At 37.2% G+C, this 15,318-nt stretch overlaps 1 protein-coding gene and 1 long non-coding RNA gene across 11 annotated transcripts in view; one reads left to right on the top strand and one right to left on the bottom strand.

Annotated features, from left to right (window-relative positions):
* The window catches only part of LOC130673769 (titin), an 86,915-nt gene that overhangs the window by 16,434 nt on the left and 55,163 nt on the right, over positions 1-15,318 (bottom strand). For 8 of the 10 annotated variants that reach the window (XM_057478952.1, XM_057478953.1, XM_057478954.1 and 5 more), the window contains 2 exons: positions 279-14,924; positions 9-34 (listed from right to left, as the gene is read on the bottom strand). In XM_057478952.1, the coding sequence (XP_057334935.1) occupies positions 9-34; positions 279-14,924 (14,672 nt within the window). The remainder of the gene's footprint in view (positions 1-8; positions 35-278; positions 14,925-15,318) is intronic. The other 2 variants (XM_057478960.1, XM_057478961.1) reach the window with 1 other exon arrangement.
* Positions 1-15,318, top strand: part of LOC130673774 (uncharacterized) — a 108,620-nt gene that overhangs the window by 75,603 nt on the left and 17,699 nt on the right. The window lies entirely within an intron of this gene.

The raw sequence follows: 15,318 nt of genomic DNA, 5'->3' as shown, positions 1-15,318 counted from the left end.
ATTCTTACCTCTATGATAGACTCCTCGGTGATACCTGAATAATAAAAAAATTAATTAGTATACAGTGCGAACGATTGAAAGTTTGATAATTAATTAGTAAATATTCACACCACTCTATTAAAATCGATAAAAAATTTTTCAAGATCATAATGTAATAATACTGTTGTTTAACATTACTGTACAATGTGTAAGTACAAGAATATATTTTATAGAATTTAATAAAAAAATGTAAGTAATATTGTAATAGTTATAAGTAAAATGTGACAAGTAAGGCTCACCTTCTGGACTCGACTTGACATCGTTTGGTTTTGTGGGCTGTTTGTGTTTAGGTTTTGTGTGTACTTGTGTCGTGTCTTCGAATGTTTCAGTTATACTTGTTACCGGTTTTTTACCATCCTCTTCGACAGTTACTACTTCAGTAACTTTCTCTTCGTCACCAATTTTTCTAGTTATCTTCTTACGCCGAATTTTCTTCGGTTTACCTTCTTCAGTTTGGACAGTGGTAACTGTCACTTCTTCACAAATTTCTTCGACAATTTTAGGTGTCGGTGTTTCCGGTTTGTCGAGTATCTTGAGTTGGAGATCTTCAAGCTGGTCTTCAGGAATATCTTCGAAGGTAACGGTTGTCACCGGAAGCTCATCTTCTTCTTCGAGCGTGACTTCTTCAGTTACGACGGGCTTTTCATTGCCACGTTTTTTAGTGATCCTTTTCTTCGTAATCTTCTTTGGTTTTTTACCTGGAACTTTATCTATTTCTTCGGTAACGACTGTTTGAATCACTTCTTCAGTGTCACGTGGGACAAATTTAATTGTATCATCTTGATCTTTTTCTTCTTCAGGTTTATCGTCAGGTTTTTTCCAGGGTTCAAGCTTTACTTCTTCTGGCTTCTCGTCAGGTTTCGGTTTTTCAGGAATTCTAAATTTGACATCAGGATGATCCTCTTCTGGTTGAGGCTTAGGAACGCCAGGAACTATTGGAATAGATTCGATTTCTGGTGTTGGTTTCGTTTTTTTCTGTTTTCTTGGTTTTTTCTCAGGTTTACCATCGTCTGGTTTGTCTCCATCTTCGAGTTCTGGTTTTTCCAATTCTTCAAGTTCAACAGTACTGTCAGGAATGTCATAAGGCTCAAAAGGTGAAAGCTCAGGATACGTTTTTCCATCTTTCAGTTGTTTTACTTTATCCTCAGGAGATTTCTTTTTCTTTTCGGGTTTATCTTCTTTTTGTTCTGTGGGTTTTTTTTCCGGTATCTTTTTTAACTGAACCTTTTCTGGTTCTTCTTCTTCTTCTTTTGGTTTTACTTTTCCTTTACCGATCTTCAATTTTTCAGGCACTTCAGGTTTAGGTTTTTCAGGCTTTGGTTTCCTTTCATATGGCACTGTATCTTCAACTTTTTCCAACGGAACTTTTTTGATTTCCTCGAATTCCTTATCCAGTTTTTCTAAATCTACCAATTCCTTATCACTCTGCTTAGGCATTTTACGTTTACTTTTTTTTATTTTCAAAGCTTCTTCTATATTACGAGAAAGAATTCCAGATTGAACGTAATTGGGTTCAATAGTCGATAATGTTGGATATCTGATAGTTGGTGGCCACTCATGATCTGTAATTCTGCTTCGCAATAAAATTTTTGGAAATTTATCTTTCTTGACTTCTTCTTTGGGTTTGCGAACAGGTTGTGCTTTCTTTAACTTAACCTGAGCAAACAAAGGGACTTCAGGTTCTTTTATTTCCAGAGTCGTAGGCTTCTGATTTCCTCTTTTTATTTTATGCAGCACGGGTTTCTCTGCATCTTTCACTTCTTCAGTCGGTACTTCATCAGGTTTCAATGGTTTTTTCGATTTTTTCTTAAGCAATTTTGTTACTTCAGTTTTATCTTTAGGAAGATCATACTCGATGACTGTTTGTTCAGGTTCTTTGCCTTCTTCTTCAACGAGCACTTCTTCAACAACCTTTGCTTGATCCCCTTTTTTAGTTGTTTTGCGTTTCTTGGTTAGTTTTTTTGGCTTACCTTCTTCTGAAACAACTTCAGTTACTTCTACTTCCTCACGTGTCTCTTCAACAACTATCGGCTGAACTTGCTGGTCAGTAACTTTGAAGTCTATAGTAATTTCTTCCGGAATTTTTTCTTCACTAGAAATAGATGAAACTGTTACAACTGGTGCTTCCCCTTCCTCTTCAACTGTTACTTCTTCAGTAATTTCAGGTTTCTTGTCCTTCTTTATTCGAATAATTTTTTTCTTTGTTATCTTTTTAGGTTTTTTGCCAGAAACTTGTTCTATTTCTTCCGTAATAACGGTATTAACAATATCGGTTGGAATGAATTCGATTTCATCATCTGGCCTTTCTTCTTCTGTTTCTTCATCTTTTGGTTTTTTCCAAGGCTTGAGTTTTATTTCTGTCTGCTGTTCTTCAGGCTTAGGTCCTTGTTTAGGTTTTCGATTTATGTTTGGACTCTCGTCAGGTTGATCTTCCTTAGGAACACCAGGTTTAATTTCAATTTTTTCTACTTCTTGGACAGGTTTTTTTGTACTCCTTTTAGGTTTTTTCTTTATATCTTCTTCTGGGATCGATTCTTCGTTATCTACTTCAACCGGTACCTCTCGATCCTCTAATTCTGGCTTCTCGTGATCGATTTCATGAGGTTTAAATGAAAGAAAATCTGGTTGATCTTCATCTTTAGGAATACCTTCTTTTTTCTCTTTCTTTTGCTTTTTTGGAATTTCCGGTTTTTCTTCTTCAGCCTTTTCATCAACTTTCTTTGGAATCTTTTTGAGACTCACTTGTTCGCGATCTTCTTCATCTTTAGGTACGTTTCCTTTACCCATCTTTAATTTCTTGACTTCTTCAGCTTCAGGCTTCTCTTTTTTAGGTTTTCGTTGGTAACTCGATTTATCTTCAACTACTTCCAAAGGAACTTTCTTTAATTCTTCAAACTCAGTATCAAGTTTTTCCAATACCGTTTCATCAACATCTTGAGATTTTCCCTTCTTCCGTTTAGGTTTCTTTAACTTCAAAGCTTCTTCAATATTGTGAGATAGAATTCCATTCTTAACTTCATTTGGTTCTATGAAACTGATTTTTGGCGTTCTCTCACTCGGTGGCCATTCCAAGAACTGTATTCGACTACGAAGCAGAATTTTCGGAAATTTATCTTTTTTACCATCTTTTCGCTTAACAACAGGAGCTTTCTTTAACTTTATTAAGCCGAACTGTGGTTTTTCAGGTTCTTCAATCTTCGGTTTCTGTAATTTATTCTTATCAACGCGTTTAAGTAACTGAGGCTTTAATTCTTCCTTCAAAGTCTCTAAATCTTCAACCTTTTCTGATGTCATAGTTTTTAGTTTTTTCGGTTTCTTCGGTTTTTTCAACTTCTCCTTTTCAATTTCCTCTATAGGTATTTCTTCGATAATTTGAATCGGAGCTTTTCCTTCTTCTTCGATTGTAGTTTCTTCAATAATTTTTGCCTCTTCATCTGGTTTTTTCACAACTTTTCGTTTCTTGGTTGTCTTTTTAGGCTTACCAAATGAACTAATTTCCTCAACTACTTTTGTTTCAGTAATTGGAATTATATCCACTTTATATTCATCTCTGTCATCTTCAAACGGTTTCATTGTCTCTTCAAATATAACTTCTTCATCTGGATGTTCAATAGTTTCTACCACAGGAGATTGATCGCCTTCTTTGGTTGTGATTTCTTCAATAACTTTCTGTTTTCTACCCTTTCGTTTGGTTATTCGTTTCTTAATAATCTTCTTTGGTATTCCCTCGTCAGTAATCTCTTCACTAACAATAACTTGTTCCTTTACTTCTTCAACTTCAGAAGGCACTACTTCTTCAGTAGATGGTAATATTTGGGTAACTTCATCAACCAGAATTTCTTCTACAGGTTCTTCTATTACGTTCGTCACAGGCGCTTTGCCTTCCTCTTCAATAACACTCGTTTCAATAACCTGTTGTTTCTTTCCAGCTTTTTTAGTGATACGTTTCGTAACTGTCGTCTTCGGTTTACCTTTTGTCGTTATTTCTTCTGAGACAATGACTTGTTCCAATATCTCTTCAACTGGAACTGGTCCTTCAAGTGTAGTCAAAAATTCAATAGCTTCTTCATCACTAACAGTTTCTTCAGTAGGTTCTCCGATCATTAAAGTCACTGGAGCTTTACCTTGTTCTTCGACCACAATTTGTTCAAAAACTTCTTTCACAGATCCTCTTCTCTTTACTGTCTTCTTCTTTGTGAATTTCTTAGGCTTTCCTTTCTTTGTTACAGTCTCCGTGACTTGTACATCATCAGTAACATCTTCAATAACTTTCGGTTCAATTCTTTCTTCGTCAGGCAAACTTGAAACGTCTTCTAGTATTGTTTCAGTTATTTTTAACCTTGGGGTCTTATCAACTTCCTCAATAGTCACTTCTTCTCTCACATTTTGCTTGGTACCCTTTTTCTTTGTTGTCTTCTTTTTAGTTACTTTTTGAGGAACACCTCCAGCAGAAATTATTTCAGTTACCGTAACTTGTTCAGTAGTTTCTTCAGTTACGATTGGTGTTAGTTCTTCGACAGCATCAATAGTTTGATAAGTATCTTCACCAATAACTTCCTCATTGATTGTTTCCGTGAGTAGAGTAATTGGTTGTTTACCTTCTTCTTCAATTATTTTCTCTTCAACAACCTGCTGTTTCTTACCACGCCGTTTCACTGTACGTTTTTTTGTTACTTTCTGTGGCGTACCCTCTTCAGTTGTGATCTCAGAAACTGTCACTTGTTCACGAACTTCGTCATGGACTGTAGGAACCAACGCTTCTGATTCAACAGGAGTTATTTCATCAAATATCACTTCCTCAACAGGATACTCAGTAATGGAACAAACGGGTATTTTTCCTTCTTCTTCAACTGTAGTTACCTCAGTGACCTGCTGCTGCTTGCCTTTCTTTTTTGTAATACGTTTTTTAGTAATTTTCTTTGGCTTCATCGAAGGAGTATCTACAATCTCCTGAGTTGTTACTGTTTCAATTTCATCAGGAACTTCTTCATGTTTTTGATCATATGGCGTAAATGTCAAACCGTCGTCAACTGGTTTCTTTTCATCTTCTGATGTTTTCGATTTTTTCCAAGGTTTCAATGCAATTTTTTCAGGTTGGTCTTCAGGTTTAGGACCTTGTTTGTATTTCAATTTTAAGTCAGGAATATTTTCTTCATCTTGAGGCTTCGGTTTGCCTGGGACAATGTCAATCTTTTCAGATTCTTGATCAGGTTTTTTAGGTTTACGTTTTGGTTTTCTCTTATCGTCTTTTGCAGAAGAAGTTCCTGGAATTTCTTCCTCTTCAAGTGGTTCTCTCTTTTCTAAATCTGCTCTAGATGGTTCAATATCATAAGGCTTGAATTCAAGATCTTTTGGACTTCCTGTTTCTTCAGTAGGTTGTTTACTTTCGCTACGTTTCCTTTTATCTTCAGGTTTAACTTTCACTTCAACTTCCTCTTTGCCATCTTTTTTCGGAATTTTCTTCAACGTAACGCTTTCTTGCTCTTCATTCTCAGGTCGTGGCTTGCCTTTCCCCATTTTCAATTTCTCTGATGGTTGTTTTTCAGGCTTATCAGATTTAGGTTTACGTTTATAAGGCTCCAAATTCTCTGGCTGTTCAAGAGGCTTCTTTGATTCATCGAATTCAAGATCTAATTTTTCGAGTGCTTCCTGATCGTAATCATGTGGCTTGAATTTTTTCATCTTCTTCTTTTTAAGTTTAATAGCTTCCTCAATGTTTCGTGACAGCACACCAGTTTGAACAAACTGTGGCTTTAACAAAGTAATTTTTGGATGCTGCAACAACGGGGGGTAGTCAAAGAAGTTGATCCTACTGCGAAGAAGAATTTTCGGGAACTTATCTTTCTTATCTTTTGATTTGAGAATCGGAGCTTTTCTTAATTTTAATTTTGCAAATAATGGTTGTGGAGAAGTAATCTCTAGTTTCGTTGGCTTCGAATCCTGTACTTCAACCTTCATTTTCAGTGGTTTTAATTGATCTTTTAATGTTTTGATGTCTTCTGGAATCTTCTTTTCTTCTGTAGGCTTCTTTTTTGATTTCAGTTTTTTAGATTTTTCAGTTCGAGGAGCTTCAAAAGTTTCATCAACAACGATTTCTTCCACCGGTTCAACAGTGACTTCAGTAACAGGGGTTTGTCCTTCTTCTTCAACCGTCTTTTCCTCAATAATTTGTTGTTTATTGCCTTTCTTACGAATTCTCTTTTTCTTAATGACTCGCCGAGGTTTACCTTCAGGAGTTACATCGTCAATGACAGAAATAATTTGAGAGATTTCTTCAGGCATCGGCATAGTTACTATTTCCGAGATTATTTCTTCTTCCGGTTGTGTTTCTACTGTCACTGTTGGAGCTTTGCCTTCTTCCTCAGTTATTGTTTCCGCAGTTATTTGTTGTTTTTGACCCTTCTTACGGATAGTTTTTTTCTTAATAACTTTTCTAGGTTTACCTGTTTTAGTCGTTTCTTCAGTAACTGTTACTATTTCGCGTATTTCTTCGATTTCAGTTGGTTTACTATAATCAATATCAGGAAGTAATTGAGTTGTTTCATCAGAGATAATTTCTTCTTCTGGTTGAACAGTAATTTCTGTCACTGGAGCCTTGCCTTCTTCTTCAATAATTTGCTTTTCAGTTACCTGCTGTTTTGCACCTTTTTTCTTAATTATTATCTTCTTAGTTACTTTTTTAGGTCTGCCTCGCTTTGTTGTTTCTTCGGAGACTGTAACGACTTCATAAATTTCTTCTTCGATCGGCTGTATATTTTCTTCGGAAAGAGTTTCAATAGTTTCTAACACAATTTCCTCTACTGGTTGTTCAACTATTTCTGTAACTGGAACTTTTCCGTCCTCTTCAATAGTTTTTTCTTCTGTTATCTGTTGTTTTTTACCTTTCTTACGGATTATTTTTTTCTTGATAACACGCCGAGGCTTTCCAGTCATTGTTGTTTCTTCAACAATTGTTACGAGCTCTCGTGTTTCTTCGCTCTCAGTTGCTTCAACAGATTCTACACCTGAATCAATTTCTTCCGGAATTTCATCTGACGGAATAATTGATTCTGAAACTTCAATTGGTTTTCTATCAGCCTTCGGACGTTTCTTATCTTTTTTCTTCGGACTTTCATTAGTCTTATCCTCAAGAACTACTTCTTCAGTAACTGTAACAGGTTCTTCAATTTCTTCAATCGTGATAGGTTGTTCAAATTCGATAAAAGCAAGCGGTTCAAGAGTTTCATCAGAAATTATTTCCTCAACTGGACCGGTAATAACGTCAGATACTGGAGCTTTACCTTCTTCTTCAATAACTCTTTCTTCTGAAGTTTGAATTCTTTTACCTCTTTTAGTGATAACTCTCTTCCTAGTTATTTTACGAGGCTTGCCTTCTTCAGTAGTTACTTCTGAAACAGTGACTTCTTGGCGGACTTCTTCACGATCAGAAGGCCGGACATGCACGGTAGTAGACAATGGTAAAGTACTTTCTTCAGAAATAATTTCTTCTTCTGGTAAAACAGTAACTGTTTTCACCGGTGATTTTCCTTTCTGTTCGACAGTTTTTTCTTCAGTAATTTGTTGCTTCTTACCTTTCTTACGTATTGTTCTTTTCTCTGTTATCTTCTTGGGCTTACCAAATTTAGTCCATTCTGTTGTAACTGTAACCACTTCATGAATTTCTTCTTTTTCTGTTGAAATTTCATGGGCAAAAACTGGCAGTGGTGCAGCAAAATCTTCAGAAATTATTTCCTCCTCAGGTTCAACAGTAGATTCTCTCACTGGAGCTTTTCCTTCTTCTTCAATCACTTTTTCTACGGTAACCTGTTGTTTCTTACCCTTCTTACGAATTACTTTTTTCTTCGTGATCTTTCTTGGCTTACCGGTATCTGCAGTTTCGATAGAAACTGACATTATTTCTTGGATTTCTTCATTTTCTACTGGTTCGGCTGTTTCTGAAGTAGGAATCAGTTCAGTTGTACGATCATAGATAATTTCTTCTTCCGGTTCAACAATAAATTTGGTCACAGGAGCTTTATCTTTTTCTTCAATTATTTTTTCTTCTATTACCTGTTGCTTATTACCTTTCTTGCGAATAATTTTTTTCTTGGTGACTTTAACAGGCTTGCCTTTAGTTGTTTTTTGGTGAGTTACTGTAACTATTTCATGTGTTTTTTCTGGTAAAATTTCTGTAGTTTCTTGAGGGGATTCGTCATGTTCTACTATCTCAACATCGGCAGGCGCTAAAGCTTGATCTTCAACAGTTTCGTTTTTCTTTGGAACCTTTTTTTTCTTAATTTTTTTAGGTTGTTCTGTAATAATAATTTCGGTTACCGGAATTTCTGCTGAAACTTCTGAAGTTTCTATAATGTCAATAAGTTTGTCATGAACTGAAAGTGGCATTGGCTTTGTAACTTCTTCCAAAATAATTTCTTCTTCCGGTTGAACGATTGTTGTGATTACTGGAGCTTTACCATCTTCTTCGATCGTTTGTTCTTCAGTGACTTGTTGTTTCTTGCCCTTCTTGCGGATTGTCTTTTTCTTAATGACTTTACGGGGTTTGCCGATCTTTGAAGTTTCTTGGGTAACAGTAACTATTTCCCGAACTTCTTCACTGTCTAACAGCACACCGAATTGAGGAACAGATAGTGGCTGTATAATTGCATCAGAAATAATCTCTTCTTCGGGTAGTGTTATAACTTCTGTTATTGGAGGTTTGCCTTCCTCTTTAGTTGTTTTTTCTACAACAACTTGTTGGCTTTTACCACGTTTACGAACAATTCTCTTATTTGTTATACTAACTGAATGACCTTTAGGACTTTTTTCTTCAGTAACAGTGACAGTACAACATGTTTCATCGGGTAGAGGCTCAGAAGTTTCATCTGGAATCATTTCTTCTTCTAGTTTTTTTATGACTGCAACTACCGGAGCTTTGCCTTCTTCTTCAATCATTTTTTCCTCAGTAACTTGTTGCTTTTTACCTCGACGCCGAATAATTTTCTTTGTAGTAACTTTACGAGGTTTGCCTTCTCCTGTAGTATCTTGAGTGATAGTCACTTCCTCTCGTACTTCATCTGGATGAGCGAGTCTCGCAAAAGCAACGGCTGGAAGAGATTCAGTAGTCTCATCCAGAATAATTTCTTCTTCTGGTTGAGCAATTACTCTTGTTACAGAAGCTTTACCTTCTTCTTCAATCGTTCGTTCTTCGGTAACTTGTTGTTTCATACCCTTTCTACGTATTACTTTTTTTTTAACGACTCGTCGAGGTTTGCCGGTTTGAGTCGTATCTTCAACGATTGTGACTACTTCACGAACTTCTGCTTTTTCAGTAGATTCATCAAGTGTACCAGGAAGTGGTCCAGTCGTTTCATCGAATACGACTTCCTCTTCAGGTTCCACGATAACTTTTGTTAGAGGGGATTTACCTTCTTCTTCAATGGTCTTTTCAACTGTAACTTGTTGCTTGTTTCCTTGTTTGCGTATTATTTTTTTCTTAATAACTTTGCGAGGCTTACCAGACTTGGAGATTTCTTGAGTAACTGTTATGATTTCTTGTTGTTCTACGCTTTCGATAGGTTTTTCATAATCAATGGCTAATAAAGGTTTTGAACTTTCTTCAAGTGCAACGTTTTCTAATGATTTTGTTATTGAATTAACTATTGGTAGTTTACCTTCCTCTTCAATAGTTTGCTCAACTGTGACAATTGGTTTTTCACCTTTTTTGTGAAAGATCGTTTTCTTCGTGATTTTTCGTGGTTTGCCAGTCATACTCTTTACTTCTGTTATAATTACCTCTTCTCGCACTTCTTTGCCCTCGGTTGCTTGGTCATATTCCAATACCGGTAAAAGAGTTATTGCATCTTCATGCAAAATATTTTCTTCTGGTTTAACAAGAATTATTTTAAGTGGTGGTTTTCCTTCTTCTTCGACCGTTTGCTCTTCTGTCACCTGTTGTTTATTGCCCTTTTTTCGAATAGTTTTTTTCTTAGTTACTTTCATTGGTGTTCCTGTTCTCGTTACTTCTTCGGTAACTGTAACTTCTTCACGGATTTCCTCACGATCAGTTGGCTTAACGTATTCAATTATAGGTATGATCTCCGTAGTCTCTTCGAACACAACATCTTCTTCGGGTTTTGAAATTACAGTTTTTATCGGAGCTTTACCTTCCTCTTCGATAGTCTGCTCCTCTGACACTTGTTGTTTTTGACCCGTTTTCCGAATAATCCTTCTCTTTGTTACCTTTTTAGGTTTTCCAGTCTTGGTGGTTTCTTGAGTAACTGTTACTTCTTCACGAACCTCTTCACGCTCAGTTGGACGAACACGCTCAATTGCTGGAATAACGTCCGCCGTCTCCTCAGGAATTGTTTCTTCCTCTGGTTTTGCTATGACAGTTGTTATTGGAGCCTTACCTTCCTCTTCAATTGTTTGTTCTTCTGTAACTTGCTCTCTTTGACCTTTTCTTCGAATGATTTTCTTCTTAGTGATTTTTCTCGGTTTACCAGTCTTGGTGGTTTCTTGAGTAACTGTTACTTCTTCACGAACCTCCTCACGCTCAATGGGACGAACCCGCTCTACTGTGGGCATAACGTCTGTTGTCTCCTCAGGAATTATTTCTTCTTCTCGTTTTGCTATAACAGTTGTTATTGGAGCCTTACCTTCTTCCTCAATCGTTTGTTCTTCTGTAACTTGCTGTCTTTGACCTTTTCTGCGAATGATTTTCTTTTTTGTGATTTTGCGTGGCTTACCAGTCTTGGTAGTTTCTTGAGTAACTGTTACTTCTTCACGAATCTCTTCGCGTTCAATAGGCTGCACACGCTCTATTGCTGGAATAATGTCCGCTGTCTCATCAGGAATTATTTTTTCCTCGGCTTTTGCAACAACAGTTGTAACTGGCGCATTACCTTCTTCCTCAATCGTTTGTTCTTCTGTAACTTGCTGTCTTTGACCTTTTCTGCGAATGATCTTCTTTTTTGTGATTTTGCGTGGCTTACCAGTCTTGGTAGTTTCTTGAGTAACTGTTACTTCTTCACGAACCTCTTCGCGTTCAATAGGATGCACACGCTCTATTGCTGGAATAATGTCTGTTGTCTCATTAGGAATTATTTCTTCTTCTGGTTTTACAACAACAGTTGTAACTGGGGCTTTACCTTCTTCCTCGATCGTTTGTTCTTCTGTAACTTGCTGTCGTTGACCTTTTCTGCGAATGATCTTCTTTTTTGTGATTTTACGTGGCTTACCAGTCTTGGTGGTTTCTTGAGTAACTGTTACTTGTTCACGAATCTCTTCGCGTTCAATAGGCTGCACATGCTCTATTGCTGGAATATTGTCCGCTGTCTCATCAGGAATTATTTCTTCTTCTGGTTTTGCAACAACAGTTGTAACTGGCGCTTTACCTTCTTCCTCAATCGTTTGTTCTTCTGTAACTTGCTGTCTTTGACCTTTTCTGCGAATGATTTTCTTTTTTGTGATTTTGCGTGGCTTACCAGTCTTGGTAGTTTCTTGAGTAACTGTTACTTCTTCACGAATCTCTTCGCGTTCAATAGGCTGCACACGCTCTATTGCTGGAATAATGTCCGCTGTCTCATCAGGAATTATTTTTTCCTCGGCTTTTGCAACAACAGTTGTAACTGGCGCTTTACCTTCTTCCTCAATCGTTTGTTCTTCTGTAACTTGCTGTCTTTGACCTTTTCTGCGAATGATCTTCTTTTTTGTGATTTTGCGTGGCTTACCAGTCTTGGTAGTTTCTTGAGTAACTGTTACTTCTTCACGAACCTCTTCGCGTTCAATAGGATGCACACGCTCTATTGCTGGAATAATGTCTGTTGTCTCATTAGGAATTATTTCTTCTTCTGGTTTTACAACAACAGTTGTAACTGGGGCTTTACCTTCTTCCTCGATCGTTTGTTCTTCTGTAACTTGCTGTCGTTGACCTTTTCTGCGAATGATCTTCTTTTTTGTGATTTTACGTGGCTTACCAGTCTTGGTGGTTTCTTGAGTAACTGTTACTTGTTCACGAATCTCTTCGCGTTCAATAGGCTGCACATGCTCTATTGCTGGAATATTGTCCGCTGTCTCATCAGGAATTATTTCTTCTTCTGGTTTTGCAACAACAGTTGTTACTGGCGCTTTACCTTCTTCCTCAATCGTTTGTTCTTCTGTAACTTGCTGTCTTTGACCTTTTCTGCGAATGATCTTCTTTTTTGTGATTTTGCGTGGCTTACCAGTCGTGGTAGTTTCTTGAGTAACTGTTACTTCTTCACGAATCTCTTCGCGTTCAATAGGCTGCACATGCTCTATTGCTGGAATAATGTCCGCTGTCTCATCAGGAATTATTTCTTCTTCTGGTTTTGCAACAACAGTTGTAACTGGCGCTTTACCTTCTTCCTCAATCGTTTGTTCTTCTATAACTTGCTGTCTTTGACCGTTTCTGCGAATGATCTTCTTTTTGGTGATTTTACGTGGCTTACCAGTCTTGGTGGTTTCTTGAGTAACTGTTACTTCTTCACGAATCTCTTCGCGTTCAATAGGCTGCACATGCTCTATTGCTGGAATAATGTCCGCTGTCTCATCAGGAATTATTTCTTCTTCTGGTTTTGCAACAACAGTTGTAACTGGCGCTTTACCTTCTTCCTCAATCGTTTGTTCTTCTATAACTTGCTGTCTTTGACCTTTTCTGCGAATGATCTTCTTTTTTGTGATTTTGCGTGGCTTACCAGTCTTGGTAGTTTCTTGCGTAACTGTTACTTCTTCACGAACCTCATCGCGTTCAATAGGCTGCACACGCTCTATTGCTGGAATAATGTCTGTTGTCTCCTCAGGAATTATTTCTTCCTCTGGTTTTGCGATAACAGTTGTTATTGGAGCCTTACCTTCCTCTTCAATTGTTTGTTCTTCTGTAACTTGCTCTCTTTGACCTTTTCTTCGAATGATTTTCTTCTTAGTGATTTTTCTCGGTTTTCCAGTCTTGGTTGTTTCTTGAGTAACTGTTACTTCTTCACGATCCTCCTCACGCTCAATGGGACGAACCCGCTCTACTGTGGGCATAACGTCTGTTGTCTCCTCAGGAATTATTTCTTCCTCTGGTTTTGCAACAACAGTTGTAACTGGCGCTTTACCTTCTTCCTCAATCGTTTGTTCTTCTGTAACTTGCTCTCTTTGACCTTTTCTTCGAATGATTTTCTTCTTTGTGATTTTTCTTGGCTTACCAGTCTTGGTGGTTTCCTGAGTAACTGTTACTTCTTCACGAACCTCCTCACGCTCAATTGGACGAACATGCTCTATTTCTGGTTTCTCGTCTGTTGTCTCCTCAGGAATTATTTCTTCCTCTGGTTTTGCTATAACAGTTGTTATTGGAGCCTTACCTTCCTCTTCAATTGTTTGTTCTTCTGTCACTTGCTCTCTTTGACCTTTTCTTCGAATGATTTTTTTCTTCGTGATTTTACGTGGCTTACCAGTTTTGGTGATTTCTTGAGTAACCGTTACTTCCTCACGAACCTCTTCACGCTCAATCGGACGAACCCGCTCTACTGTGGGCATAACATCTGTTGTCTCCTTAGGAATTATTTCTTCTTCTGGTTTTGCAACAACAGTTGTAACTGGCGCTTTACCTTCTTCCTCAATCGTTTGTTCTTCTGTAACTTGCTCTCTTTGACCTTTCCTTCGAATGATTTTCTTCTTTGTGATTTTTCTTGGCTTACCGGTCTTGGTGGTTTCCTGAGTAACTGTTACTTCTTCACGAATCTCTTCGCGCGCAGTTGGTCGTTCATATTGTATAGCAGGGAATCTGCCTGTGGATTCTTCAGGGACAAAATCTTCTTCAGGTTTTGCAATTACTGTTTTTATGGGTGCTTCGCCTTCTTCTTCAATAATCTGCTCTTCAGTGACTTGTTGTTTCTGACCTTTCCTACGAATTATTTTTTTCTTTGTGATTTTTCTTGGCTTACCATTCTTGGTAGTATCTTGAGTAACTGTTACTTCTTCACGAACCTCTTCAATCGGACGAACACGCTCCATTTCTGGTATCTTGTCTGTTGTCTCCTCAGGAACTATTTCTTCCTCTGGTTTTGCAACAACAGTTGTAATTGGAGCCTTACCTTCCTCTTCAATAGTCTGCTCTTCTGTCACTTGTAGTTTTCGTCCTCTTTTTCTTATAATTTTCTTTTTTATGATTTTTCTTGGTTTACCAGTTTTGGTTACTTCTTCAGTAATTGTAACTTCTTCCCGAGTCTCCTCTCGTTCTGTTGGTTGATCAGCTTTCTTAGGCTTTTCCTCATTTTTCTCCTGTTCTGGTTCGTATGGTCTAATCGCAGTCGGTTTTTCAACCTCACTGAGATCATCGTCAAAGGATATCGGTACTTCAGTTATTATTGGACTTTTGCCGTCTTCTTCAACCGTTGTTTCTTCTGTCATGAGTTTTTGACCTTTTCTATTTCTTCTTATAACTTTCTTCTTTGTTATCTTTTTGTTTGTGTCATCCTCTTGAATCTCAACTACATTAATCGTCCCCACAGTATCGTTAGTTTCTTCCGGAATTTCTTCGATTTCTTCAATCACTGAAGGAATAGTTTCGTCAGTCTCAAATACCCCGGTGACTTCTTCAATCGGCATAAATTGTTTCTTCGGTATCGATGGCAATTTTGATTTAATATCATCTAATTCCTCTTCAATAACAACAACATTATCACTTTCACCTTCTGATTGCTTCTTCTTTCTAATTATAGTTTTCTTTGTTTTAATAGCTGACGTATTGTCGTCTCTGCTACCTCGCCTAAATGTTGTCGTGTATTCTTCAGTAACTTCAGTATCTGATTCCACCTGTGGCTGTGTTCTATCAGTAGTGTATTCGTGTATGGGTGTATCATGTATTGTAGGTTGTATATAATCATGGACTGGTGCTTCTGTTGTTTCTGAAATGATTACAAAAGAGTTGTGATGTGATTTTGTCAGTGTGTGTTAGTGTTGTTTGCTGCTTGCTTCAGCTTGGTTTGACTTCTAAATAATAGGTCTTTTGGGCAATTTAATACATACATAATATAATATATCTATATATTCAATAGTAAAAGTTAATTATTAACCATTTGCAATATATTCAATAAAATTATTTATAGTGCATGACGTTTAGTAAGATGTGCAGTGTGGTTCTGTGTTGTGATTCAATACTCACGTATTTTTCAGCTGCCACATTGCTTATCACCGTCGTCTGCAATAAACTACTTTCTACTCTACTTTCTAAAAAATCATCGGTTTGAAAAATAATATACAAAGCCCTAGCGCAAATTATCAACAAGGACATTTATATCT

The sequence above is a fragment of the Microplitis mediator genome, chromosome 8 (assembly GCF_029852145.1).
Source record: "Microplitis mediator isolate UGA2020A chromosome 8, iyMicMedi2.1, whole genome shotgun sequence".
In the NCBI taxonomy this organism is placed as follows: domain Eukaryota; kingdom Metazoa; phylum Arthropoda; class Insecta; order Hymenoptera; family Braconidae; genus Microplitis; species Microplitis mediator.
This window is presented reverse-complemented; position numbering and strand designations above follow the sequence as displayed.